General features: G+C 44.6%; 1 protein-coding gene across 1 annotated transcript; it reads right to left on the bottom strand.

The window, feature by feature from the left end:
* Positions 1–2424: 2424 nt before the first annotated feature.
* Positions 2425–12635, bottom strand: LOC144096991 (uncharacterized). Its single transcript, XM_077629797.1, has 8 exons — positions 12512–12635; positions 11545–11765; positions 9219–9307; positions 8444–8657; positions 6904–7035; positions 5891–5982; positions 3617–3824; positions 2425–2499 (listed from the first exon to the last, which is right to left on the bottom strand). Exons 2-8 carry the CDS (start codon positions 11743–11745, stop codon positions 2425–2427), a joined length of 1011 nt encoding a protein of 336 aa, XP_077485923.1. The 5' UTR covers positions 11746–11765; positions 12512–12635.
* Between the last annotated feature and the right edge of the window lie 2634 nt (positions 12636–15269).

Below are 15269 nucleotides of genomic sequence, written 5' to 3'. Positions count from 1 at the left end.
AAAGTTACTGCCGCACCAAATAATTACTTAGATCTGCGTCGACCTGATGGCGAGTGATAGGGCTAACGTGGACGAAGCGAAATAGTGAACGAGTGTCTTAACATACGTCCGTCGTACACAGTCGACTTCCATTGAGTAAAACGGACGTCTCTGTAGGCCCATGGCTAAAAGTCATGTCCGACGTATGCCCGACGTGCTGCGACGGCCAGGCCTATTAGCCTGCCGAGACGAAGACGTGCTCCACCGCAATGACGAAGACGTGCTCCACCGCAATGCCCGCGGGAGCAGCTAGAAAGACGGAAGTGTGAGCGATCCGTTTTAAGGTAAACAGCGACGTTCGTTAGAGGGTCTAGACGAGCACTCAGTCTGCTGCTCTGTTTTCTTAAGATCGCGTACATGGAGTTTAAATCAGCGTTCGAGAGTTCGAGGTTAGCGCGAGCTAAACGGTCCCCGCTCAGTCGTAGCCCCACGTGAGCCAAGATGCTACGCGCACTCAGCATCTACTTAGTAATGGTGTGACACTTTTGTTAAACAGCATTTAGGTCATGTGTTCAGCACTTCCTGGACCAAGGTGCTGAGAGAACACGTTGGAGGGCCTTGTAACGGGATGTGAGTCAGGTGCGCCACGGGAGAATAGAAGGCTGGGTGGTATTGTCCAAGGGAGCATTTGGAAAGCATGGCTCGCCTCAAGGAAAGCCCCCAGGTTCATAATGCGGACTTATGCAAACGACAGAAAATCACATGGGCCTCATACTTACATGGAAATAACCATGCAGGACTAAATTTGCAATTTCACGCTGCTACCCAATAATGCAGTGTTTCTCATGCGCGTAGCTGCGCACACAGTTCATTGCTGGCGCACTCTAAAGTAAGCGCACAGACCGCCAATCGCCCTATTCTGGGAGGTGAGCAGATACTGGAAAAGAAGCAATCGTGTAAGCCTGAATTTGCACACACCGTTTTGCCCACGATGCCAAACCTACGAGCATGCACCTGGTCCTTCCAACGTCCGTCCAGCCTCAGAGCACAGCCATGCAATCTGCCCGACGAACCCCCCCCCCCCCCCCCCACCAAAAAAAAAAATGTACATGATCCGCCCGGCGTATCCTAGCCACAGCCCATGACAAAATGATTAAATTCGCTGCAGAGCTGAACCGCATACATGCCTCAGCTGAACAGTGGTGAGCCCTTGAGCTATGTTAAGCTCATCTCGCAACAATCTTAACCCCGTAAAATGTCCCGCGAAACTAGTTGCCAAGCATCACCTCGCCTCTGCACATTCAGAGACAAAGAAAATCGCATTCAAAAATACGTGACTAGTTAGTACCACATCACAGCAATTATTTCCATCAGCGAAGGGGTGATGATGAGCGAGACAGCTACCTTGAACGAAGCGAAATAGCAAAATAATAAAACTCGTTAGTAAACAAGGCACTAGCGTTTACCATTGCTGCAAAAAAATGTTCGCGCGTTTCACATTACGCGTGTTGGTGCTGCCATCTGACGCAAGGAGACAAAAGTGGAGCCCTGCGCTCATGGCCTCCGAGATTTTGGACAGACATTCGTAGCCTTTCTTTTTCCGGTGTCTGCAAAGCCAGCTGTGGCGTAGTGTTCAAACTGCCTCCCTCCTCATAAACCATTACATGCATTAGATTCAGCACAACGCGGGCCACGCCTACGACATATGCTGTCCCGATTGACTCAAACTACACACACTTTCTTGGAGCGTATAATTAATTTTAGGGATTTAACATGCACCTCGTGTGCGGTATGCGCAGGCTTCGATCACTGCTTTCAGGCGGCTGCTGCTTTTACAATCGATGCAATCTTACCTCTCAATTAGTCTTCAGCTTCCTCTTGGGCCGAAATGCTTGGAAACTCGACCCCACCTTGTGTCGACGAAAACTAGCTGACCATGACGCTTTTTGTCCGAGCTGTTCTAGCGCATTTGAAAATCAAATCATCGTCACCATAATCGTCTTCACATTCAAAGCACTCGAACTTCTCCCTGTCTCACATCCATGCTCGTAAACGTCCTATTCTGTGAGCGAACTGGCCTGCTCCAATGTTCCAGGGTCTTCACACGCCCCACTAAGCTCCAGTGAAGCCCGTCTGAGCTATTCTAGCATCATGAGAGTGTGCATGGTGTTCAATTAAAGATGTTTTCTCTCTCTTCGATTTAGGGAACGATGACAAGTTTTATAACCCAAGTTGTGTAACTTAAGTTTCATAACCCGAGTTTTATAACGCAAGAAGCGGCGCGCCGTGACCACTGTTTTCTCGAATGCTTCTTGGAAGTTCGCCACCGTCCGCAAGTATTGTTACTTTATTCAGTTTGGCAGATTACCGTCAAAAAAACTTCGTTTTTTCTTCTTGTTTTTCATAAATACATCTTCAGTGGCGCGGAACCTTGCCGGCCTCAATTTATGCTTCAGCTTCGTCTTTTTGCTTCGATTCTTTGCTGCTTTCGATCCCCTCTTCGTCCTCGCCAGGCTTGACCTGTTGAAATTACGCAAGAATGCATTCAAGCACAAAGCTATTTTCACATCCTGCCCTGCTACAAGCAAAGAATAGGGGATATTCAAAATTCCGCAAGCGCTTATTATTATTCCCCCGGAACTATGTTGCCAAAGACAAGATGGCCGACTTCTCGTTAAGGAAACTGCATGGGCTACAGGACAGGCGCGAAGGGTGTGGATAGAATGTAAGAAACGTATATTAGAAGAATCAAACACATAAAAAAGTAAAAAAATTTCACTTGCTTCAGCTGGAAACGCATAATCAGCCATCTTGTCTTGGGCAACATTGTTATGCGGGAAAGCGCACTTGCGGAATTTTGAATATCCCCTATTGCACTCAGTTTAACAAGGTGCGCTGTTACATACATTTTCCTTGTCAAATAAAGCAACAAGCAAATATCGAGTAAAAAAATTAATACCTTTACGAACAGACCTCTGTACTATATATGTGCGGACCTGAAAAAGTACTTGCGGAAGGAGATAGGATCATTTCGCTAAAGGGCTAGGCAAACGGAAAGAACGACACTACCAAGCAAGTATACCGAGGATAGTTTCTTACAGCGGCAACTTCAAACTCTCATGTACGTGTTTCAGTACATCTCTGTCCTCATTTTGATCACTTTAGCTACAGTATTTCAGCTATGAATGAAAAGGCTGCAAACAGACACCAATCAAGGGTACGTGTACGTTTAAGCACAAAATGCGCGGCAGAATAAAAACTCGGGAATACAGATTGCTCAAAACAATATGGAAGATATAAGCATGTGTGCAATAAAAAGTACCATCAGCAAACACCAGTTGTCAGTTCTGCAACTAATATGAAGGACACAAATGACTACTCCGTCACCTATCTTCGTCTCTTGTCGCAACAGCATGAAAGTGACATTTAATTTAATGATTTACAAACTGCTAACTGATAAGGAACTGTCGCAAATCGGGGAAGAAATTGGCCTCACTCGATATGCCACAGCGCAAAATCTGGACCATAACTAGCCAATTCTCATTAAGTACGCGGTTATTCGCAAATTATAACTCGGCAAATACACGAAGGCCTGTGCGCAAATCTTGAAGTAGTGTCTGTTCTGGCGGCTCCTTACAATGGTAACCCAGTGGAAGTCGAGGTCGCCCTCCAGGATCATTCGGTTTGTGAGGAAGGGACCCTCGCTAATGGCGCCCGGAATCTCAACTCCGTTCAATTTGGCCGTGCAGCGGCCACGTTCCACTCCTGTCACCTCCAAGACGATCTCTTCGTGTCCGCCATTCAGTGGGACATCCAGCGACTGATCCCCGAACACAAGTCGCAGCCTGTGGGTAAAATAGGCGAGAGAAAAATAAACTTCATCAGTTTTTTTTCATATCGTGAGGCAAAGAACACCTGCATCGTATATATGGCCATCTCATTTTCTCTAAGGAATTTTCACTCCTTCTTTAGGCCCACAAACCACATTTGGGTCACATAACTTCATATGGCTTTTATTATTGTCCAGCGCATGTATGGAGCAGAGCTTCATTCCCATTGGACTGATAACCACCCTCCGATTTCGAAGTGTGACGTCAGTGATTTTTACTGCATACTGATATTACGACCACGACTGCTGTATATATAGCACGGAGAATCTAGTGGGTACAGGTGCCGCTGTAAAAAGTCGCGACAGCGGCATTATACATTTTAATGTAGCAGGTTTCTGGAATGGAGGCTGTAGACTGGTCTGACCGTGGCTCCGGTTGGCCAGCTTCCACCAGGCTGACGGTGGAACGGGCCAATGTATCCTGTGTGCTCCGTGGGAGGGGGCGGGGGGAGGGGCAGAGGCAGGGACAACCAAGCTAGCCAGCGACAAAACAAGGAAGGTACACTCCATACATTAACCGTTGTTGCGTGGGAAAAGCTTTATGTATGTGGTCTTCGATTAGGCAACATGAGCCTATATCTTTCCAAGAACGGCAAAGTAAGACTGCGAAGAAGCAGGTGTGACTACACAAGCTCTTACCAGTTATGAGAGAAGGAACAGCACTGATTAAAGTCATTAATTGTATAGAGCTCCCGAAATGGCGTTGCACATTCTGTGGGAAGTATTTGGGGCTAATTGTATCACCACAAGTGGTAAAGGCATTTCTTCGGCCAAGCGAGAGCCAGCACGCTGTTCAAAGAACACTGACCTTTCAATAAGGACAAGCCAGCGTGCGCATATTGACAACGGCCTGCAGAGTCCCGAAGGCTGGGTTCAGCGACTAATGTCATGTGAAGGTTTCTCGGGCTATAAATGCGACAGAACACAAGACGTGAACTAGATTGGCCTGATGTGTATAATTTGTGGGCAGAGAGGTTTAACACGTAATGTGCCACCAAACTGAGGAAGTGCACGTATACAGCTCTGAAGTTAAGGGTTGTCTTAAGATGGTAAGGTCCTCCCATGCTACTGGGGCAATGGCGGGGCTTTCCGGCACGCCAGTATCAAATGAGAGTACCTGAGAAACAGTTGCGCCCGAGTCATTGCATGGATATGAATGAGTCAGAGAACACATGAGCTGCTGTACGCTTGAGATAGTTTTTCATAGGCGTGTTTTTCGCAAACGAAGCTAGATCATACAGCTGCTCGCTATCTTATACTATGGCATTCGTGTATTTTAGTAGATATGTAGCATGTAAGCAGGCGAGTGAGATTATATAGCTACCCAGACATGATAACAATCTTAGTTTTTTTTTTATCACGGCTAAATATCCAGAGCATTGCAGATACTGGACATTAAGATTTTCTTAAAATTTGGTTGAAAGGACAGCGGTCTTAACGCGTAGAACAACAGCCAGCGCCGTCCTGATAGCTGCTCGAGAGAGGTTAGTTAGTGGTACACCTTGTCGCTAAATGCGATGATTCCTTGCTGAGGACATCAGCTATGTCTCATAACAAGGCGCCAATAAAACAGTGGTAGGGTTCTAACGTAGTTAGGCCTAGTGGACGTGCGAAAGTACGTGTTCATTCTTCACCTCTTCTTTCTGGCATCTGCATGTGCACGCAACCGTGGTTCTCGCTCTTCGTCTCCACCCTTTCTCTCCACTAGGCTGCAGCTGGCGCGACGCTTTCCTCCCATTGGCTGCAGCTGGCACGACGCTCCTCCGGACCAACCTGAGCTTACCCGAGTTACTCCGAGGCTTCACACAATTTTCTTGGTTGGGTTTGTCCCCGTTAAGCCGTGCTTTCGCACTGAAATGACTGAGTTTCTCACTTTGACGTGTATTGCGTTTATCCTGAACCGAACGTGTTTAGCAGGCTAACTTGATAGGTACGCACTAAGCTACAAGAGTCAGGTCAAGAAAATCGAAACAAGTGCTTTCGTAAGAGGCTCAACAACTTTCAAATGGCTCGATACTCAACTGTTTGGCGTTCCTCGGGTTTTTCGCCTTAATTTCGTAACGGTCTCCCTCGAGGATGCCATCCGAACTGAGTGGCACACACACAGGCACAGGCTGAAAGAAAAATGCAAAAAAAAAATTCGAAGGAAATGTCGGCCCGCAGAGAATGTTTTATCGTGTTAAACGGAGCCACTGCCACATAAAGCTCCGGCTCACATGGCGTCCTAAATACTTCGGCCGACTCCTGCACTGTAATCGCATTAAGCGAGCGCGCTAAGTTAGGATGCGGTCTTTGGAAGGGCTGCGCTTTGCACATAGCGCTGTCGGGTCGTCAGTTGTTTTTATCTCGAATTCACAACAGCAGCAAAATTTCCCTTCTGCAATCATGTCAAGCAGTGTTAGGCGCTACTGTATGTTTCGCAATTTAAGTGCAGCCTTTGCCAAAAGTAACCAGGCTGCATGGTTTGCTTCTCATTCGTATAGCAGAGCCCGTATAGCTGCCCTGAAGATCAAAAAGTTCTCGGAAGGTGAGGACCAGGGTTCTCCTTACCATAGAGAGATTTAGGCCTTGAGGGCTGGCATGGTAGCTTCAATATACTACTGAGTAGCAAACACGCAGCCCGCTTACTTTTGGCGACGACTGTACATAACTCGGAATCAGCGCATAGCGTGACTAGCAGAATGCTTAACGCACAACGTCGGGGACCTTGTTAGGTCGATTGTCACCACAGACTGTCGTTTTTTTCTTTTTTTATACAGTTCGTTATATAACGATTCATGATTTCATTTCAAGATCAAGTTTCATCCCCTCTTTTTTTATTTTAAGCTTTTTTTCCTTTCAAGCTCTTTGGCGTGCACTATTGTGTATTAAACGCAACAAAGGTGTCAAGTTCCTGATCACCTCTCTTGTTCCTTCCATCTTTCATTACGCTGTTCCTGCAATAATTCTGAGTTCAAGTTTTGTAACAGCTGGCCAGGTTACGCATCAGCCTACACACAAAACGTACTTTAGGCGCAAAGTGACGACGTTCTTACCAGAGGGTCCTCATAAATGGCCCGTATCACTTTGACATCGAGGCCACCTTTTATGAAGAAGCGGTCGTAGTTACTCGCATCCTCAAACCGGTCGAGAATCTCGAACATGGTGTTCTTGCCGTCAATGCGGACCTGAGATTAAAAGAACCAGTCAGACGGGGCTGACAATATGCAACATGGTCCACCACATGAGAGTGCGAATGAGTACTGCGCAAGAGCATGGCACGTTTTTCAAGTTCGATTAACGCGAAACAGGAAAATAAAACGGTCCGTTTTGTCAGCTGCACAATGCGAAGTCTTGCTTCATGAAGGAGATACAGCCATCAAGATATTCGCAGCTCGTCTGTATGTTTCAATCAAACATTTCGGCTAAATAGCTTTGCATCAAGCAGCAATATTATGTCGGTCATTCCACCGTAATCACGCATGCACGCTCAACCATGTAATTAGACCCAATTCAGTGCTGCTGTTGCCCTGCCAGCATCCCTAATCAGATATGGCCGCTTTCACCTCCAGGGTTGCAAGACTTGGAATGGGAACATTTCGAAACCCCATACGTATTTTTTTTTTCATGTACAAAAGGCGGACTAGCTTTAAATACCTTTCGGGAATCAATTGCGCTGATCCACTTCCAATATCCGCTAACATCTGCCCTCAAGTTCTCTGCCAAGACCATCTTGCCTCTCACGGTTTTTCTGCTTCTTACATTAAATACTCATGATGAGAAATCTGGTCTTAATGAAGGGCTCCTGCTTGTCTGGTGGAGTTTAAAGGTCGCTGCAGAAATTAATGTGATTGAAATTTTGTTTCTTTCTCAATCAACTAACGCTGCAACAATATACGTTGAGGATCTATGCAGCGGCCACATGGAGGTCATGATCGTTTACCTCAACATCACCTTATGGGACATATCAAAAAAGGGCTGGGGTACTTCCCAGCTTTAGCCAACTTCCACATTAGAGGTACGTGGATTTTTTACACACTTGATACATACTCGATGTGTCTCCAGATGTTTCATGTCCAGGTTCTTTCTATCTGATAAAGTTAGGACCCCTCTCTGTCAAAAATTTATCGCTGAAGGAAAGGGGGGGGGGGGGGCTTAAATCTACCGCTGCTCTAGCAAAAATTTCGTAAGCGCCGGGTCAGCGAAACATACTAGCAACAAGCGGCGCCAACTATACACTGTCCACAGTGATATCAAGCTTCCAAGCTATCAAGCTATCAGCGCTATCAAGCGGCTCCCGCGGAGCGTCATACTTGGCTACTGCGCAACGGAGGCCCACAGCTGGGCCCGCGCCGGCGCCAGTGCGTCTGGCGCGGCTATGACTTCACTCCTCTGGAATGCGCAAACCGGCAATGCGCGAGCAACGGCGGCGGCAGCGGCTCCGGCGCGCCAGCTGTGCGCCGTATGACGTCACTGCTCCTCGCACATGCGCAGCACGGCTCTCCAGGAGCCACGCGAAACTACTCAACCTCGGCCAGTGTAGCTCACGCTACAAAAAAAAAACACCACTGCAACTGCCGCTGAAAGGCGACTAACCGAGAAGAGCGGAACTCCCTGGTCAGTGTCGAGGTGGAACTGCAGCTGGTGCGTGCTGCCCAGCTTGAAGTCGTACGTGGTCTCTGGTATCATGTAGCGCCTCAGGTAGTAGTCATCCAGCGTGTGGTTCAAGGCACCCGGCTTGTACTGTTCAGTGAACAGCTCCAGGAGGGGCATGTCCATTGATGCGCTCCACCAGTGCTCGAAGGACACGCTGGAAGGGGCGCAGTCGACATCCCTTACTCTCGCATATTAACTACTGTCACTTGGTCCGTGTAACTGCGTCGAAGGCAGATCTCAACAAGGTATTACTGCCGCTAAAGAAAGCACTTATAGGCGTATTTGTGTTTAGAGTGTAGCAGAGATTAAACAGAGGGACATCAGAATTCGGAGTCATTAGAGCATGCCTAACAGTTGAAACGAAGGTTAAAAGCAGCTGAATTTAATTTCGCTTCCTCTAGAGCATCGCATCTACGCTACTTCAAACATGAGTATACATAGTGTTCATATTTTTTCTTACGTACGATATTGCTAACACATAATAGTCAAGAGCAGTAGTTGTTACCATTACTGAGGTAATAACACTACCCACTTCTGTCTCACATATCTTCTGAGGGAATACGTCCGCAAAGCACAGCGCTTTTGTCAACAAAACAGGTGAAGTTGAGTTTGTTATTACTTTGAGCACTACAGTGAAAGCGCAACTGGCCTTGTGGTTTGTGTAAGCCGTATGGTTTAAAGTGCCTGGTCCAAGGAGAAAAAAACAGTAGCATACGATTTCATGTCCTTCCGGAACGTGGCTTCCATGAAAACATCCCTGAACTTGTGGATGCCTCCTGGGAGGTGCAGTTCTACTGGGGTTTTCTAAAAAGCGAGAGTATGAACCAGCAAAAGTGGAACAGTAAGAAAGACAACATATAACGGGCCGTTTTGCTGAGATTATTGCGTCTTGCGTTTTGATTACTGCAAACCATATGTGTTGTTATGCTTTGGTTACTATGCTAACCTCAACTCCAGTATCGTGAGGGCGCGAAACCTGTGAAAGAACCCTCCATTAGGCAAGGTTTTCGTAAACACAAGAACGCCAAGCACGCTGATTCACGCACGGAGAACCAGCCGCGTGCGTATAAAAATGTATCCTGCTTATGTAAATGTAATGCTACAGCTAAACGTCACCAAGTTTCTAAAAAAAAGGAGTGTCATAGGTGAGCGAAATCAACTAAATACTCTTGAGAGCTTGTGGCCTAGTCTGCAGTACTTTTTCGTTCTGAAATATTAGTTGGTTAGTTAGTTAGTTAGTTAGTTTGTTTGTTTGTTTGTTTGTTTGTTTGTTTGTTTGTTTGTTTGTTTGTTTGTTTGTTTGTTTGTTTGTTTGTTTGTTTGTTTGTTCGTCAGTCAGTTAGTCAGTTAGTTAGTTAGCTAGTCAGTCAGTCAGTCAGTCAGTCAGTCAGTCAGTCAGTCAGTTAGTCAGTCAGTCAGTTAGTTAGTTAGTTAGTTAGTTAGTTAGTTGGTTAGTTAGTTAGTTAGTTAGTTAGTTAGTTAGTTAGTTAGTTAGTTAGTTAGTTAGTTAGTTAGTTAGTTAGTTAGTTAGTTAGTTAGTTAGTTAGTTAGTTAGTTAGTTAGTTAGTTAGTTAATAATATTGCCTTCAGTAAAAGTGTCAGTTCGAAAGCTGTACATCACCTTGAAAAGCACCCTATTGAAATGTTTGCAATCCGATACCGTTTAAGTATCTTTTTCTTATTCAACTGCCCTAAACGAAGGCGAGCGAAACGCACTACTTTACAGTGGTGCATATTGAGTGTCCCAAGATGCGCTGCCGGAGAAAAAAAAATCCACTTATCTTCGGAACGCTGTGTCCCACAGGGTTTGTGTTTGTACTGGGCGCGGGATACGAAATAACCGGATTTTTCTCTCTGACATCACCTCTGGGCTATTAAGCATCACCGGGGTCATGTGGTAGGTTTTTGAATTTCGTGCGCTTTCTTTTAGAGCCGTTAGAAGAGTTTAAGTAAACGATAGCTTGTTGCAAACATTTCCCCGGCTATTTTTCAAGATAGGTTTTCTTTTTACCTTTTTTTTCCCGGAGCCAATATTTAAAGAAATAGTGAGGTAGTCCCAACTAATTACTAAGGATTGCAAAACGAAAAAAAAAACTGCAGACTTGGCCACACGGCTCGCAACAGCACTGGGTTCGTTTCACTTGCTTAGGGTACTCCGTCTTTGAAAGGTTGGTTACATATGGTTGGGACGCCTGCTATATGTTCAGAAAGAAAGGGCTGGCTCAGTTGCTGAATAGCCTGCCCTTGCTGAAAAGTGAGGCCGCGTTGACGTCTGCAATATTTTAGCCAAAACTCTTTAAGAAATACTAACGTTAAGGCAAAGCGTGGTGTTTTTCTGACGTCACCTTATGAGTTAGTACGACTCATGTGAGCCGACCTTGGTAAGACGGGGAAATAACTTTTATTATTTCTAACTCATATGTGCTCTTCTCTGCCCCTCGTTATTTTTTAGTACTGAAAGCTACTAACTTTCTGCTTCATTAATCCTGATTCGTTGTGATTTGAAGCGGACGTGACAGTAAGTATTATTATTTTGTCAACAGACAAGCATGCTATAAAGTATTTTTAAGAGCTCTGAGTTTGTGGAGAGCTCGTTATATATGTTAGGAGAACTAAAAAGGTGAGGAAAAGAGTGACATTGTTTTATTTTCAAGCCATTTTTTTTCTTCTCTCGTGTCCACCTTCGCTCGATATCACAGTTAATTTCACATAGTATTTCTCGTAAACCATGCCCCACAACCACCTAACCACTATAGCCTAATACCCTTGTCAAGGAACCCTCGTACATCAGCTAACTACTGAACGTGTTTTTCGGGGAGAACTTTTCACTGCTCGTCGCTTCTATATTTCTACGCCTAATCACCGGGAAAGCTTTCATTAATGTCGTTTTAAGTAATAAATAGTGTTAGCGAACTAAACAAGAAAGCAGTTCTACTCATGAGGGTGAGGGCACAGCTCTGACTTGTAAATTAACACCAGATCGGCACACCGGCCGGGGCATTCCAGCGTTTTATCATGCGTGTTTTATGACGCCGACTTACAGGGTTGTAAAGGTGAATGCCAGGCTTCGTTTCTGACTCTTTAAACTCATCCCTGGTCTCCTTCTTTTCGTTGGTCTCTTCGTCGTCCTTAGACTCATTACTGTCCTCTTCTTTCTTTTCACTGCTGTCTTCGTCGGTCTTAGACTCATGCTTGGTCTCTTCCTCATGGGTCTTGTGATTATTCTCGTCATCTAAAGGCATCCTTCAAGATGTCGGCTCGCCTGAGTCGAGAAAAACACTTGGTACACCTCCATGCCACTTCAAACTGAAGGTAGATTGACAAAGGAATGCGATTTGTACTATCTCATTGAGCCTCATGTCAAAGTACTAAAGCAGAAAATAACGATATAATAAAAATGAACAATGTTTAAAGTGACACTAAGAAACGCAAAATGGAAGAGTTTAAATATCGACAAAAACTGGCACCATGGCCGGAAGCATTATCATTCGGAAGATTGTACTGATGCAACTTTGATATTTGTAATAACAATATGCAAGACGATAACAAGAACATCAAAAATATAAGAACGTTCCTTTGAAAACTGCAAGCTGGCCATTTGTAGGCGCGTAGCTACTTCCACTTAACTACCACTACATCAAACACAAGAATCATGCGAAAATTTTAATATGAACGCAGTTTCAAGTCATAGACTCTTTTGGAACCGGATATAAATTCGTTTAACGAGCTTTGTAGAAAACACATTAAATGTGTGAAATGATGCGCCAAATGAATGATGCGCCCTACGCAATACGTGTAAATTAAGCGCGCATATTTTCAACAACCGGTGACCACTAACTGATCCAATCAAGCCGTTATTTAGGAATTGTATTACTTTTAGAATGCAGTCACACTGCTGAGAATAAATGAAAAACGATGTTTGGCACACCTCAAAATGGGTTGATTGCATTTGTTTCCGAACCGAGACCCCATGCCGTGATGATGAAGTTGGTGATAATAAATACTCACGACCTCTAGATCCTCGACAACTTGGCAGTGGTCCCTATGCGTCCTGATTATCGGTAACTATTTGACCAGCCTTACGCAGAGAAAGCGTTCCCTTCGAGGAAAATTCTCGAACCTCTAGCTGCGTTCCCAGATGCTGCAGAAAGAAAAGAGTAGTACATCAACATGTCAGTCAGTCAATCAGGGAATGACACGTTTACCTTGAAGCTCAGCTAAATCACTGGAGCTTCAATTCTTGGTCTGTATTGATGTTAGGAGAGAAAATTGGAGCTGCAGGTTCGTGCCTTTTTTGTTAAGTTTTTCGTAAAAGCAAGCGACCAAGAGCCATGAACTGCGAGATGCAGTGGAATTCGGAGCTGTATATATTCCTTTCAGGGACACTCAAAACAACTGAAATTGGCTCGTATCGATGTATTACCTCCTTCTAATAACAGAGCGATTTCTGTAAATGATAACGGAGATTTTATAAAACGGAAAAGGTTTAAAATGAAATATAGATACCGCCACTAACTGCCGTTTTTGCAAGCAAATTGCGGTGAACAAAGATTCTTTTTTTGTCAGATATCCCGGAGGCCAGACAACCACCTTCTAATTCCAGGATGGGATCACGTAGACTGTTTCAGTCTTAACGTTATGGTTTTCAATTTTAGTGCGAGAAAAAAATGTTCCTTTTTTTTTTTAATCCGCTTTTTTCAGCAACAAATGCTTTTTTTCTGCTAAAAAAAAACTCCAACATAGTTGAAAGAGGAGTAGAGTCATTTTTACTAAGAAAATTTGAATGGACTTGTGTTCAGTGTGTGCAGTGAAGGTAAAATCAGCAGACATGTGGGAGGCACCGCACATTAAAAATTACCTCGAACGATTTCGGGATCTACTTCAATTTTCGGTCACACTCTGCGAAACTAGCTTTGAATCACCTCCTCGCTTCCTTTTTCCAAAGATGCAGTGAAGGAGGTGAAGATGTGACCGGTACCTTAGCTACATCAGGAGGCCTCTATTCCTGAATCCAGCATTATCGAAAATGTGGCAGTATTAAGAGCGTACAAGTATTCATTTTTTTTAAAGGGAAATCGAATATCCTCTTATTCGATTCGCTCGAACAAATCAAATAATGCGCGTTCAAAGTCATGTGAAACGAGTCGAATCCATACTAAAGTTTTCTAATAGCTTTCGAATAAATTGGTATGCAGTTCGAATACAGGGCACGCCGTAGTCTTTTTCGACAACTGTCGAAATAACAAGACCCGCTCCGACGCCGCACAACATGCTGGCGCGGTCGGTCTGCGCAAGAAGGAGGATTCAGCGCCGCCCCTCGGTCCATTCGTGAAACATCATTCATAATGGTCATACACATGACCTTAAAGATTCGGAGACGCTACACGGCAATGCAGGTTTAGTAAGCCCTGCCTTCGTGTTCAATACCGGATGTCATGGCTCAAGCTCTCGACCTTCTGATCAGTCAAGATTTGGCGCTACTTCGCTGTCGTCATCAGTAGCAATAAGTCATTTGTTGATATACTAATTTTGTGTTGCGTGCTCCTTAATGGAGATCAGTGTTCAGAATTTTTTTTTAAGCTAGTACATCAACACCATGACTTTTAGCGCCGCAGCTAGCTCTGCATAGTTTCGCACTAATATTCGTTTCATACAGATACGCGCACATGTATCGAATAATCACACAAATATTTAATTCGTATTCGATTTGGTTGGTTCAGTACTCGGTTCGTATTTGATTTGTTTTTTTCTTTGACACCACTCTTTCACACCTTGGGGTCGGGAAGGAGGAATGACAGTTACAGACAGAAAGATAACTGATATAGATTTGATGACGCATGCTCGTACATCATATACAGTGATTCGGAGTTGGGACGACGTGGTTAAACGGCTCTCCAAGACAAAGTGGCTAAATGACTAGTTGTCAGTATGGTTTCACCCGCCTAGACACTTCTTGAGAATTTCTGACTCGGCAAGTACGTGGAAAAGAAACTTTGTTGTGCCAAAAGTTGTTTGCGCAAGTAATAAGCCTGCACAAAAGGCTCATTCATCGGGCTCTTGTACGTACATCAAGTGTTGGGGTTTTTCGACACACAGCACGTGACAGGCGCCACTCTCAGTAGAAAACGTGTGTATATACTTGGTCAAACAGCCTTTCCCATATTTTCAAAGTTCCAAACAAAAATCAAAAAGAAACTTTCAAAATAACCACAGAGGAATATGCTACTCGCACGAGGTACATAGTAGAACTTTCCAGCATTAAACAAAGCATGCCACGTACATCCGGGGACAAAAGTCTCTGGACCGTATGCTCCGTAAACGAAGTCGATAGTTGTATTATTAGCTGCCGGATGGAGACCGCGTTTTGCCCTTTCTTCCTAGCTTTCTTGATTTTCCCTCTTGCTCGTAACGAATGAGCTGAGCTCAGCAAATTTCACAGCTTTGCTTTTGACATCACTTTTTAAAGCAGAAACGAGAGTTAGACTCCAAAAGAATTCTGGCCTGACCACCCACTCTTTGGTTTCGAAAACCGGGCTGCTCTGGCTGTGATGAAGGATAAGCATGTAGCTCAGTGATAGGAAAGAAGGTTTCAGTCATATAGATTGCTAGAAAAACAATTTTCTTTCCTGATTTCAGGCTACCCTGTGTCCTTAATCTTCGGACCAGTTGAATGTATAAAGCTGTAATTATGGGATGGTAAGCTCCGTAACAGATCATTTTAGTCACATGGAACCATCTTTGTCATTAGTCTTCAAGAAAGACGGAA

This window comes from Amblyomma americanum, chromosome 7 (genome assembly GCF_052857255.1).
Source record: "Amblyomma americanum isolate KBUSLIRL-KWMA chromosome 7, ASM5285725v1, whole genome shotgun sequence".
Classification (NCBI taxonomy): domain Eukaryota; kingdom Metazoa; phylum Arthropoda; class Arachnida; order Ixodida; family Ixodidae; genus Amblyomma; species Amblyomma americanum.
Note: the sequence above shows the minus strand (reverse complement) of the source record. Positions and strands in the feature narration are given on the sequence as shown.

Bases quoted from the DNA above. Each gene is read 5' to 3' on its own strand.
- LOC144096991 (XM_077629797.1), bottom strand. From the start codon at position 11,745: ATGCCTTTAGATGACGAGAATAATCACAAGACCCATGAGGAAGAGACC. The intron at 7,036-8,443 runs GTTAGTCGCCTT...TTTTAATCTCAG, and splicing joins AGGGAGTTCCGCTCTTCTCG to GTCCGCATTGACGGCAAGAA. The intron at 3,825-5,890 runs GTTGAGTATCGA...TTTTACCCACAG, and splicing joins AACCCGAGGAACGCCAAACA to GCTGCGACTTGTGTTCGGGG.